A 13,506-nucleotide genomic window follows, 5' to 3' on the forward strand; every position below is an offset into this window, starting at 1 on the left:
TTATCAGATCAAGATATACGTTCATCATGGCTATTGAATTTCGAGCAAAAGGGGTTCCTCAACTTGCCGAATGCATTGATGGAACGTATCTGTCGTTTTCTTCCATCGCAAAGGGATAAGTGGGAAGCCTGTCGTATTCATCCGCATTGGGTCGCCGCCGCCACCACCGTGCTTTGGGAAGCACCCCAGTTTCCTCGCCCGCAATCGTTTCGTCTTTTCCTCGATATCATTCGCTCCAAAAGGCGCCTTGCGTTATCGGTTCGCCACCTTTCATTATGCATCCAGCCACTTTGTCCTAGTCCCACCGGTAACTGGCCCGCCTTGACCGACATTATCGACCGTCATGCCAAGATGCGTGAATCCACATTAGCGAGTCCCCAAATCATACTTACCTTGGCACGTCTGTGCGAAAAATTGGAACAACTGACTGTCTATGGCTGGCAGTTGGAACCCGTCTGCATGGAACAAATGGCCAGTTTCTTGCCTAACTTGCACGCGCTTCACATTGTCGGCTACAACGCGGAAGCGCCTCCGTTCACCTTGGGGTCCAAGCACTTGACTCGTCTCCAATCCTTGAGGCTCGACGGAATCAGTTCTCTGTCACTCCAATTCATGAATGCTTTATCCACCAGAGGCCAGCACTTGAAACATCTGCATCTGTCACTCGCAGGAATGCCGCTCGCAGCCTTTTCCGCTCTTTGCAACGGCGGCCTGCTAAATCTTACGTCGGTCACTCTCACTGAAGCATCCCATGTCCGTGATACTCATATTGAATGGCTTATTCGAGCCTCCCCGAATCTCTGCAAAATTGTACTCTGCGGCGTGCGCTACCTTACCATCCAAACTTTGTTTTCAGCCCTCGAATTATGCCCATTTCTGTCGGAGCTGGAAATCCATGCGATGGCCGATGCCGAGCCCTTGCCACTGACAAGCCATCGAATCGAAGAACAACGTACAGACGTGGCTTCCGAAACCCTGAACAAGCTCGTACTGGAGAATTTCTATGTCAGTGAAGATGATCTTCGTTACCTGGCTTTCCATTCCACCTCGCTGCGCACTTTGGCTCTCCACAACTGCGGTCAACCCAGTGATCGGTCACTAGGCTACCTTCTCCGAGCCACATCATCTCTATACACACTCCATCTCAGTCGTTGTCCGCGCATCACGAGTGCCATCCTGCATCTGATTTCCGAGACATTGATTTACAAGACCATACAAATGCTGCATATCGAGTCATGTGGCGCCATCAATCCTGAACATGTTGTCCATTTTTGCACAGTTGCAGCTCCGTACGGTTTCGCATCTTTGCATCTCGTGGGTTATGACGATATTCTTCAATCTTCACTGGCCGAATTTGCTTCCACCAAATCTCACTCGTCTTCCCTATCCCTTGCTCGTCTCGTTATGGATCGAAGGGGCATCCAAGCGCTCGCTTCCAATGTTCCCAATCAAGTTGCTGGGTTTCAGCCTCTACCTCCTGATCGTTTCCTCACCAGTGCTCAACTCATCCTACTCGCAAAACAACTCATGCTCACTGTCCCAGCCTTGATGAAAATACTAGACAGCATTCAGGTAATTTAATACAACATGTGGCAAACACCATCTATCAAGGATGCCAAGAACTAGAGCGACTTATGCCGGATTCAACTTTTGCAGGAAGCTGTAGATGACAGACCTCATGTTTCCTCATCAAATTCGCATCAAAACACGAGGCCGGTCAATCATTATCCGTACAGTTTCAGCACCTTTTCTTCCTCCTCGTCTTCCTTGGGTGAGTTGGTTATATTGGATTTATGATACAATGGATTAAAGTGCTGATTTTGTCGGTTTCTTTCTGTGGTACAATGCAGACTATGATCAGTCCAAAGCGCACCACTCAGCGGATAGTGCATCGGAAGACACAGCGTGCTCCAAGTCCAAACGTTCCACAACAGGCACCTCCAGGTATAATATTCAACAAAAATTGATGACGCCGAACCGTGATTTTAACCTAGTTAATCTTTTGTATATTTGGCAGTACCAACTCGATTCCAATCACGCCCAAAATCCATCATCAAGATCATCGAGGTGGTCATGTTCCTAATATGGACGACGAGGAGCAAATGTTGATGTTCACCAGTTCGCCGCAATCATTGACCCAAAAGTTTGGCCGCTCTGCATCCAGTGACTCGGAAACTATCGACAGCTGGGGAGAACCAGAGTCGTTTGTACCATGGGATAAAACGCTTGGGTACGTAGCCGATGTCCTCGAAGAACAGAGGAACACTGTTTTCTGGCAACAAGTAAACAGTACGCAATGGAAACAATTGCCAACCGTTGCCTCCACGGCCATGCCTGTGCAAGATGAACCGCCCAAAGTCATCCGGTTTTCACGCAAGCAACGTTCCAACCACACTTGGACCGATAAATCCACCACCGATCGTGGCGTCAGCTCAGAAAGCAGTTGCGACGTTGACACTGACGATCCTTCCAATAAAAACATCAAATCACGTGATGTTAATGAAGCCAAAGTGATGGAAGCATGGCATCAAGGTTGGTCTTTTTTTTTGCGTCACGAGAGAAAAGTGGAAGAACCTAACTAATTACTTTGGATTCTCTTTATTTGTTAATATCAGCCCATGTAGTGGATACCGTCAAAGAGCAGATGTCATATGCTTCAGCCTGGGCGAAGATCGCCACGGAACAACACTCATCCACCATTACTTCAAGACAGGCTAAACGGTTCTCTAGGCCCGTATTGCGCAAAAAGCGCTCCATGCAAAAACCCTCATTTCAACCGATGAATGTGAAAAATGCGGCGCAAACTCAATGGCAGCATTGGATTGCTGATTCAGCAGATGGCAAACAAAACGAAGTGGTTGCTGCGGCCCTGGACTCCACCGACAACGAATCCCAGACCGAACTTCTCATCGATACCAGGGAAATCATATTACAAAAGGCCGCACCATTGGATATCACCTTCAATTCTGAGATTTTGGAGGCTCTCAACTCATTTGCTTCAATTGGCAGCTTTGAAGCTGATAAATTGGACCCCGAAACTACCATTTACAATGATGCCGATGATGAAGACGACGGCCAACAACAAAGAAAAAGAAACACCCTCCAAGTCCCTAAGGACGAGTGTGAGCACTTGTCACCTGCCACCCCTCAACCCGACAATATTCCCGCCATAGATTACGAGCAAGTCCAAAACGTACAAAACGTACAAAAAGAAAATCACACAATGGCTATACAAGAATACCAAATCGCATCCAATATTCCCGAAAAGGAGGCTTCCGCATCCAACTCTGCTTCCCCTGTCGGCGAGAACAACATTTGCAAATCTCAATCACCGGCACCGTCCAAGGACGATACCGTTCTTCCTATACCCAAGAAAAACGACATCATTGAAGACCATTTGGGCAACAGCGATACCCGTTCCGAAAAATCAAGCTCATCTACTGTTGACCCAAGTAGCGACACACGATCAGAAAAATCAAGCGCATCCACTGCTGAACCCAGCAGCGAAGAAAAATCTGAAACTTCAAAATCCAAAAAAATCGTTACCCTCAAGATTAATACCCCCGACCATGGTTTGCAGAATCTCACTCTTTACGAGGTACAGTCATCTTGATGAGAAAAAAAGGAAGTGATATAAAGCTCGTATAAGTACTGACTGCATTTGTCCTTAGGATTCACCTCCGAGTGAAAATGTTGAAAAGTTTTGCACCAAGTTCGACTTGCAGGACGCTTACGATACCATTTTGGCCCAGGCCACCGAATTATACACAAAGCACAGCACTGCTCGCATTCTCAAAATGTCAAAAAAGAAAAAGAAGTCCAAGACCGCCAAAAAGGCATTCTAAAAACAAAAATCATTGATTAAACGACCCTCTGGTCCCTTCCCTTGCCAAAAAGAAATCCATTTCCTGCGACCATCGCGAATCTCTCTATTGCCCCCCCCGCAAACCAAAATGATTACCATATGCTATTTGGATAAAACATCCATCTCTGCTTTAGAAGCACGTTACATACTAATCTCTTGCTGCTCTCTGTTTCGCTAAAAAAAAAAAAAAGGAAAACCGATAAAAAAAATAAAAAATAAAACTGAAAAGTGCAGAACAGGAACCTTTTTAGATGAAAAGAAAAAAAAGACGTATTTTATAGCATTCAAGAGCTTTAGTGTTCAATTTGTGGAAGGTCGCCATAACCGTTAATGTCAAGCGAGGAAAACGTTCAGCCAAATATTCATACTCGAATTCTAAGCTCATTTTATCTATCACTTTTTTTTTGTTCTTTCTTTCTTAGATAGCCTTCATATGATTCGAAGAGCACGGTACTTTATATGGCGATCTGTTATACAATTGTGCAGTGTATATGTTTGGGCTACTCTACATCTAGCAAAGTTGAATGCCTTGTAATATGTATTGCATATTTAACACGTAAATTCCCAAGCCGAGCTCCTTTGTTTATGATTCATTAGCATGGGAGGATTCTATTAACAAGCGTAGATCACGGACGAGAGCCAGTATCCTGGGTGACTTGATCACTGTCTTTTTCTTGTCTTCCAGTAAGGCGTTGATATCCAGTGCTGATAAAAGACTTCCCAGAGTGGATCGATCGGTAGGAGCCAAAAACACAAATTTGGCAATGGTAGCCAGGAATCGATGCACTACCAAAGTAGCATGACATGTTAAAATGTAAGAGCAAGTGAATTTTCAAATGATAGTTACCAATATCCTCATCCGTTTCTTTGGTCAATGCGTCCATGACGGCGGTGATAATTTCTATCTGCCAGTCATCGTCTTCCTGCGCGGCTAGGCCTACCAGATCGCCTTCATTTTTCTCGCGGTTCAATCGATCCGTTGCGATCACCGTCGAGCAGTTGAATGCTAGCGAACCCGCCACTACACGCAGTTGCGTGTCGGGTGACAGTAATGCACTGATCAAAAGTTGGGTGAGTTCGCCTCGGTGAGAAGAAGGAAGATGAGATGTGAATTGACTCGTGACAAGTTCAGTGTGGGCGAAGAGATTGCAAGCCTGTTAAAAAATGGCGTAAAAGGAATTAGAACGAGAACTCACGCATACAGTATCCCCAGGTTCATCCTCACTTACCAATCTCAGAATCATCAAATGAGATGCTTTGGCGATATTATCCCCTTGCGCATACCCGCTGCGGAGAATCTGCACCACTTGAGAACCTATATGCATACCATGTTTAGTCCTTGATCAAACAAAATCCATCTCTGCTATCCAACGTACAATCTTTGCTGTAATAATCCATCACTCGCTTTTTGACGATCAGCGAACGGAATAAATCGAGCAACGGGAACTGTTGATCAAGAGGTAATTTCTCCAGTAGGTGGCCTTTTTTCATTGTCATAAATCAAAAAGGTCAGTTCTCGTTCATACGCGGGATAGCTAATGTCCATTTACCAGCAAAGTCGTGCCATGCCTTGATATCGAGAGTTTCAAGGGCCTTATCATTCATTAATGCTTGCTTGGCTTTGTTCAAAACCGCTTGTTGGTCACCCGTCATTTCAATGGCATGATCATCGATAAACGTAGCTAGTTTACTGCAGATCACATCCAGTTTTCCCGGGTTAGCGTACAAGACAGGATCACTAGGTATGTCCAAAACTCCGCGAAGATGTAATTTCCGGTGAGGATGAGCTGTAATCCCATAATGAGTAAGAAACAACAATAAGCCAACCGAATTGACTATCATCGACTCTCTTCAGAATCAACTTACGTGGATATGCGGTAAACAGTAATAGATCCACAGAACTTTTCAATTCTGCGTAATTGGCACCTCGGAATTCAGTGATCTAAATACATAGTAAGTAATTAAGAAGTAAAAACCATAACCGCCAATGTAATGGGCCAATGTTACCTTTTGACCGTTGTGAAATAGCATAAAGGTCGGTGTAGCGCGAATGCCATACTTGGATGCGGCGTCGAAAGCGACATTGGTATCGACAATGACGCCCAAAATTTTGATACGATGACTGTCTTGGTTCTTCTCTTGTAGTAACTGTTCAAAATTGGGTTTGATCATGCGGCAAGGTGGACATCCGGCGGAAGTGAAAAACACCACCACGGCTCGATAGGTGCGTAGCCATTCTTCCAGCATCGTCAGATTGGTGGCGGTCTGTACCGAGTTGGATTGGCCAGCGGCGCCCGACATGGCCGCAGACGACACGCCTTGTAACATGGATTGCATTTCTGCAGAGACTGGCGGTGCCTGTGGCACGGTAGATGGAGCACCTACGGTCGATGCAGCCGAAGCCGCCACCCTGGACTGGCCAAACATATTCTCGATCATTGGCAGTAAAGATCGCCCAAAAGGTCTAAGCACACAGAATCAGCTCCTCCGCCCAATTATGTTCCCCATTCCCGAAAACATACGTGCTCATGAATTCGGCTGGCAAGTCAGTGATGTGACCAGGTATCTTTTTGCCCGTTAAGAACTGACACAGATCGTTTGAGAAGGTGTTGCAGTTGAAATCAAGCAAATGGTATTTCTCAGCACTGTCCGTTGTGAGTTTACTACACAAAATACTGCGCTTCCTCAAACCACTTACGTGTACACACTTCGCTGACTGTCAATATATTCTACCACGACTTCCAGTGGCAGATACGTTTCGCCAATGTCAATCACTTCTAAGGGTGCTCCGTGGTGACTTGTTCCTTTTTGCACCAGACATTAGTGGCGATGAATCGGTGCGCAGCAAAAAGATCGATTTACCTGGAGAGCATGCAAGGATCCCTTGACCGTAAAAGAACTCTTGTCCATAGACAACCACCGAGGTATGCCAAATGCCATCTAGCATATTGATAAGCTTCCCTCCACATGGTAAAACGATGGGCTGTCACTGTACCTATCTGCTTGCCGGTGAGGCCCAGCGACATTTGCTTCGCCATGCCTCGGGACAGATCGTATAAATACACTTTGACTGATTCACCGGACATAACGATGTTGATGTTGATGAAGGTAAGATCAAAAATGAAAGTTGGAATACGTAATCGTTTTATTGGTCCCTTAAACCCGATCCGACGCATGACGTGGCTTTCCCACTCTAGAAAATTCGATCTGCCTCACACACACCAAGCTTTTTCACATGACACATCCATTTTTCGCCACGAAACGAGCTCATAAACGAAAACAATACGAAGAGGAAAAGAGAATGCTTTGATTTTCTTCAATTTTTGAACCAAAAAAAATCTATCGAAGCAACAAATAAAACACACTAGGAATGAACTTAAGCGCGGGCAGCGATACGGTTCTTGCGAGCCAACTGACGAGCGTTTAAGCGGACGACCTTCTTGTCAGTAGCACGGGGAACAACTTCATCCTTCTCGTTGAGAATGACTTCAATGTGGCAAGGAGAGGTCATGAAGGGGTTGATTCTACCGTGGGCGCGGTAAGTTCTGCGACGGTGCTTGGGAGCTTGGTTGACGACGATGCTGGAGATGTAGAGTTCCTCGACGTTCAAACCCTTGGCTTCAGCGTTGGATTCGGCATTCTTCAACAAGTCAAGAACGAACTTGACGGACTTGACGGGCCAGCGACCTTGGGTGGTACCGAATTCCTTGGCCTGAGCAGTACGGCCAACACCACCGTTGAAGCGACGGAAAGGAATGCACTGCTTGTGTTCCTTGACATTGTTCAAGTAGCTGTAAGCCTTGCTCAACTTCAAGCCCTTGATGGCAGCAGCGACTTCGTGAGTGTTCTTGAACTAAATAAATTCCTGCATTAGCTTTGTCCTTCACCCATTACCCGATTTTCAACCCAATTGAATCTATGTCTATGAGCGCTTACGTGAACACGGAGGTAAGAACCTCGAGACTTGGAAGCTATGGTGTAAAAAATATCAAGATAATTAGAATCATGGCTTTATCGGTGGCTACTGCGAGATGGAAGTGCAACGAAAAAAGAGAAAAAGGAAACGTACCCTTGGAAGCATTGGCTGGGGTGGCGGCGTATCTGACCATTGTTGCTCGATAGTCTGTTGAATGTAAGATCGATCGAGATCAATGTGGAATGTGAAAGGGCCGATCAATGAAAAAAGACGTTGAAATGCACGTTCGAATGGTCGAAATGGTCGAATATGAAGGGCGATTGGAAAATGAATAAGAAGAAAATGACAAAAAAAAGATTAGTATCCATCGCACAAAGGGATGCATCCATAATAAATCCCAAGATTGTCCATGGATGCAAGAGTGTAATGAGACATATGGGACTCTATCATACCTTGTGTCGGAAGAGAAGGATTGATGGATTGGCCTTTCCAGCTTCTAAAGTGCCTGACTGGGGGCTCGGCTTTGCGGCCATCCATCCAGCCTGCCTGAGCATGATTTCTTGAGTACTCTCGGACAAATCCGGATATTCCGACCCGGAAATTTATCATCCCAAAAGTCAGTGTCTGAGTTTTTTCCCGATTGGGACGGAAACCTTGCATTTGTACTGTGCCCCCCAAAGGGAAGATCATGCACACTGGGCATCGGTACTTTTTGGCGGACATCACAAAAAATTGGCTCAGCAACTTGGCCTCAATCCTGTCTTTTCTGTATAATTCCCTCTTTTCTATCCAACGTAAAAGCGTAGTTGGTCAACACAAAGTACCAGTGACAAGGCAAAAGCTAATGAGATTTTTATCATCATCCTCTCACTGAATTCATGCAACCAATATAAGTGGGTAAAAAGTTGACTCCCAACTACTGTTTACTTTTTTCGCATTTGTTGCTATTCCCCCACGTGGCCCCATTGTACAAGGAATCGATTAAAAATGGTGTACTTGAAACCGGCCATGATTGGGATCAACTGCTGTGCGAAAACGGGGCCGTTCAATTGGGTGATCACTGTTCGTTGGAAAAAGGATAAGCGGAGTGATGGGCCCGATTCGATCCCAGGCCTCTCTTCGGTTCTTTTTTTTCGGTTTTGGAACGATAAAAAAAAAAGAGATTTTCTGCAAGGTTTCTGATTTAAGCCTTGTTCTTCAACTATTTTATTTAATCTTTTCCCCGCTATCGACGACTTTCGTTATCTTTCTCCAGTTGATCGTCTTTTTTGTTTTCTTCAATCGAAAGCTTGACTCCTTGTCTCGATTCAATTGCTTAATATATATCATGGGCTGGCTCGATAAGTTGAATGACCGAGTGGCTCACTCAGTGATCGGCAAATATTTCCAGCTCGACAACTCGGGTGCAAGGCGAGAACGAAAAGGAACTCGATTTACAAAAGAAATCCGCGCTGGTTGCACGATTTTCTTTGCCATGGTATACTCACAGTTGGCTCAATTGTTAAAAAGGTTGAGATCTCAACGAACGCCTTTTAATTCTTTTTTTGTTTTTCAGGCCTACATTATCTCGGTTAATTCTTCAATTATCAGCGAAAGTGGCGGTACATGCGTGTGTAACGGGACTCCCGAAGATCCTACGTGTGACAAAGACGAAGATTATATGCAGTGCATCTATCAATTGAAGCTCGATATGATCGTGGCTACGTCCATTATTGCCATGATCGCCAGCGTGCTGATTGGCACGTTCGCCAATCTACCGCTGGGGATGGCACCGGGGTAAGAAATTCGAAAAAGAGAAAGAAAATTTTCGCCTCTAAGACACATCGATAACACTGAGCTGATCTGGATCTGATTTTGTTCTGTAGAATGGGGTTGAACGCTTATTTCACTTACACCGTGGTTGGATACCACGGATCAGGCAAAGTAAGCTATCAGACCGCCGTGGCGGCTGTCTTTCTCGAAGGGTGTATCTTTTTGCTCTTGTCTATTTTCGGTATCCGTCAATGGTTGGCGCGCGTTATTCCGATGAGTATCAAGGTAGCCATGGGCTGCGGTATCGGATTGTACCTCTGTTTCATCGGTCTTCAATCCTCGGCCGGTATCGGTCTTGTGACATTAGACTACTCCACCTTGGTAACCCTCGGTAAGCATGGCCTACTAACCGTTTTATGGGTGTTTCCCGTCCACATCAGTTAAAATTCTGATCTCATCGAATTTTCTGTAACAGGTGGTTGTCCTCCGGAAGCACTTGATGAACATGGTGTGTGTCAGTGGGGACATATGGAATCGCCTACCATGTATATGGGGCTTCTTGGACTCGTCGTCATGGCGCTACTTGTGATGTACCGTGTGCGAGGCGCCATTCTCATCGCCATTGTCGGCATTGCTATCACCTCGTGGCCACGAGGTAACAACAAAGTCACCTATTTTCCTTACACACCGCATGGCGATGCCATGTTTGACTATTTTAAAACGGTCGTCAATGTTCACTCCATTGATCGGTAAGCGTAGAATTGAGTTTTCCGCGCGTAAGTAAGAAACTCATCTCACCCCGTCTTTTTATTTTTTGCCAGTGTTGTGGGCAAATTCGATTTCACATTTGACAACAAGGATATATGGATTGCGCTGGTGACACTTTTGGTATGTTAATTTAATTTCAATAGCATGAAATTTGCTATGCTTCATTGAATGGGGTTTTGCTGATCCGATATGATATTATAGTACGTGGATATCTTGGACACGACAGGCACAATGTATTCGATGGCTAGATATGGTGGATTTACCGACAAAGCGGGCGATTTTGAACATTCGACCTATGCTTTTATGTGCGATGCTGTAAGCGTGATTATCGGTTCATGCTTTGGCAGTTCACCTTGTACTGCGTTTGTGGAATCGGGGGCCGGTATTGCCGAAGGTGGTCGAACGGGCATTACTGCGATTACCGTTGCATTTGGTTTCTTCATTTCCATTTTCTTTTCGCCGATTTTTGCAAGTTTCCCTCCCTGGTCTACGGGCCCGGCCCTGATCGTCGTCGGTTCCATGATGACTTCCAGTATCCGAAATATCAATTGGGACTATCCTGGTGATGCCGTCCCTGCTTTCATTACGCTGGCCGTCATGCCGTTCACTTACTCGATCGCCTATGGTATCATTGGTGGCATTATCAGTTACATTGTCATTAACGGGGTGGTGTATATCGTCGATAAAGCGTCGCGTGGACGGATCAAGCCGGACTACTCCACGCGGGAAGATTGGTGGAGCACCGCCATGAGCCGACCTTTCACCCCTGTCTGGTTACGGTTTGTTGTGGCCCGAGCTCGTGGTCGTAACTTTGATTGGCATCAGGATGACATGGAGTTTGAAGACGTTCCCACTTCCTCCGCTCATGTTCCCGATGAGTTGCATAAGCTGGGCGACCAGGATGATGCGAATGAACTCACCGTTATCACCGATGCAGGATCCACCGAGAAACAAGATCCTTCCCATTAATCTTATTTATCTGATCAAACACTTTACATTTGTTACCAATTTTCATTCTTGTTTTATTAAAATCATTTAATACCAATGCAAAAGCTTTTCTGCAGCGTATTTTCCCTCTTTTGGTTGCAAGGGAGTGGAGTGGTGGGTGGGCCCTTGAAGATAGGTGAAGCGGCGGTTTAGGCAAGAAACAGCACATACAGATGTGCGTCTTTATACTGTTGAGTGCCATGGATACTAACTTTTACTGATTTGGTTTTATGGCTTGATTTTATTACTTGATCACCGCTTGACTTGGGTGATCAAGACCTGTCTTTTTTTTTTTTGGGACATTCATGTCCTAGGATACACCAAGGTTACTTATTGTATGTCAATAATTATCCACGCATTCCAAAGAAGCGGTGTCGTGCGTTCTTCAGATCCAGTGCATGCATTCGTAAAATAAACGTACCGTATCCTCTCATCAGTACACGTAATCCACGCCTCAGCAAACGAGTTAAGCAAAAAATTGTCAACACTCGATTAGGAAAAACCTTGGGCCGTATAATCGATGTATTGATACCTTGGCCAAGGTGAGTTCACAGATCCTTCCGACGGTGAACGAAGTTGCAGTGCATCGAAGGAAACGAAGGCCGCCGGTCCTTACAAAGCAGCCGGCAAATTGGACGGCGTCCGACGGCATCCAAATTTCCCCACTTCAACATTGCCCGCTTTGCTGTGCCATTTTTGTGGACGGCGTCCAAATCACTCTCTTTTTTTGTTTGTTAAATCAAAGCCAAAAATGATTTGCGGCTCTTCAGACGCCTAGGAGTCCGTTCATTGGGTTCGTTCAACAGATACAGATTCAGTAAATTGGTAGATGAACTAACCGTCACATGTTGTCCATCCATGTTTGGTGACCATTATGCAGTAAACTGTAATGAAAGCCAGCGAAGCACGGTTTATTATGATACAACTTTTGGAAGAACATATAACATAGGAAGTTATGGGAATATTGTTTCGGTGTACATATTTACATCATAAATAAGAAAAGAGGTTGTTTTTTGTACATACCATATTTGGGGAAGCGCTTGTATGCAACATTGAGAAAATATACAGGAGATTAACGCCAGGATGCTATGAGATACTATGCTATGCTATACAATGCTACTGATGGGATCCTGAAGCCATGAGATTTGGTAGGACGCATACCATACCTTTCACTGCCGCATATGATCCCCGTCACGGGAGACCCTCATCTACGGTATGCACGCTGGAGGACTCACCTGCAGACCTCACTTACTGCCCTTTCCACACCATGCCCTGTATGGCGCACAATACGATGCTGTTGCAGACGCTAATTAGCGTCGTATCCATAGTCTATGTGACGCGATGTACCCTCGCCGGCGGAACCTCGGCAAAAGCCGAGGTGCTCTACATATGAAAGGACTCTTTCTAGTTAGATAATCTGCTGTAAGAGGTTGTATTGGTGCTTCAATGGACTTACCGGAAGTACATATCAAAGGCGGACTTCAACCGCGTCAGACTCGGAGCAAACATGCATATATTGGATCATGCTTGTACGTTGGACTGGGGAGCAGGCTCGGTGAGTTCATACAGAGGAACCCGCGTCCGTATCGGTCTCCTAACAGGGATCGCGACAGCTACTGAGCCTAGCATACGTCCTACCCTTTTTTTCGGCCCCTTTCACTTAGGATTCCATCAGTGAAAAGAAAGAATAAAGGGTGGGGGAAGCATCCTGGCGTGCTTCGCTGGCTGGCAGGAACGGGGACGGGGCGGTACAGTAGGTACAGCCGATAGGAGACATTTCGTCATCCTATCGGCTTTTCGATCGTTTTGTAGACCTACAATATATGAAATCAAACAAAATTAGCACCCTGATACTATTTCGGAGCAGCTTCTGTTTCTTGCCTTTTGATACTTTAGGTCGTACTGTATATGCGTCGTTGACTCTCCGGCAGTCCCTCCATTGCATCGGAGTCGTTCGTCGTGTCCGAATCCACGTATAAGCGCACCAGGCTTGAGAGGCATGCTGCCTGGTGTTCTACAGAAACGATATCATAGACCAGCAGGCCCGTGTTTTGATCATTGCAAAGCGCTTACGATCGTTGCAGCAACAATTTGTGTGGACGCCGATCATCATTTTTTTTGGCGTTTGGCTACAGGATAAAAATTAGTTAAAATATGGCTCTTCGGTCTGCTTTGTGAACCCAGTAAATTACCTGTGCGGGTGGTACTGTAAGGCATC

General features: G+C 45.5%; 4 protein-coding genes across 4 annotated transcripts; 2 read left to right on the forward strand and 2 right to left on the reverse strand.

Annotated features, from left to right (window-relative positions):
* Positions 1–26: 26 nt before the first annotated feature.
* On the forward strand, positions 27–3,845 carry BYT42DRAFT_542187 (uncharacterized protein; the record flags this gene model as incomplete). The annotated part of the gene is made up of 7 exons (XM_051565605.1): positions 27–85; positions 114–1,572; positions 1,737–1,771; positions 1,813–1,944; positions 2,018–2,532; positions 2,616–3,598; positions 3,672–3,845. The coding sequence occupies 7 exons, from the start codon at positions 27–29 to the stop codon at positions 3,843–3,845; spliced, it is 3,357 nt and encodes a 1,118-aa protein (XP_051428541.1).
* A 443-nt stretch (positions 3,846–4,288) lies between these two features.
* On the reverse strand, positions 4,289–6,982 carry BYT42DRAFT_553031 (PPPDE putative peptidase domain-containing protein). Its single transcript, XM_051566440.1, has 11 exons — positions 6,861–6,982; positions 6,728–6,805; positions 6,564–6,669; positions 6,388–6,510; positions 5,873–6,329; positions 5,732–5,807; positions 5,416–5,652; positions 5,242–5,346; positions 5,095–5,180; positions 4,713–5,019; positions 4,289–4,651 (listed from the first exon to the last, which is right to left on the reverse strand). The coding sequence occupies exons 1-11, from the start codon at positions 6,949–6,951 to the stop codon at positions 4,449–4,451; spliced, it is 1,869 nt and encodes a 622-aa protein (XP_051428542.1). The 5' UTR covers positions 6,952–6,982; the 3' UTR covers positions 4,289–4,448.
* On the reverse strand, positions 6,983–8,233 carry BYT42DRAFT_553032 (50S ribosomal protein L22). The gene is made up of 3 exons (XM_051566441.1): positions 7,935–8,233; positions 7,802–7,836; positions 6,983–7,718 (listed from the first exon to the last, which is right to left on the reverse strand). The coding sequence occupies exons 1-3, from the start codon at positions 7,972–7,974 to the stop codon at positions 7,242–7,244; spliced, it is 552 nt and encodes a 183-aa protein (XP_051428543.1). The 5' UTR covers positions 7,975–8,233; the 3' UTR covers positions 6,983–7,241.
* A 733-nt stretch (positions 8,234–8,966) lies between these two features.
* On the forward strand, positions 8,967–11,345 carry BYT42DRAFT_525421 (permease family-domain-containing protein). Its single transcript, XM_051565332.1, has 6 exons — positions 8,967–9,258; positions 9,337–9,557; positions 9,647–9,924; positions 10,009–10,282; positions 10,355–10,421; positions 10,503–11,345. Exons 1-6 carry the CDS (start codon positions 9,109–9,111, stop codon positions 11,268–11,270), a joined length of 1,758 nt encoding a protein of 585 aa, XP_051428544.1. The 5' UTR covers positions 8,967–9,108; the 3' UTR covers positions 11,271–11,345.
* The last annotated feature ends 2,161 nt before the right edge of the window (positions 11,346–13,506 follow it).

Source organism: Radiomyces spectabilis (genome assembly GCF_025331425.1).
Source record: "Radiomyces spectabilis strain NRRL 2753 chromosome Unknown BYT42scaffold_1, whole genome shotgun sequence".
In the NCBI taxonomy this organism is placed as follows: domain Eukaryota; kingdom Fungi; phylum Mucoromycota; class Mucoromycetes; order Mucorales; family Radiomycetaceae; genus Radiomyces; species Radiomyces spectabilis.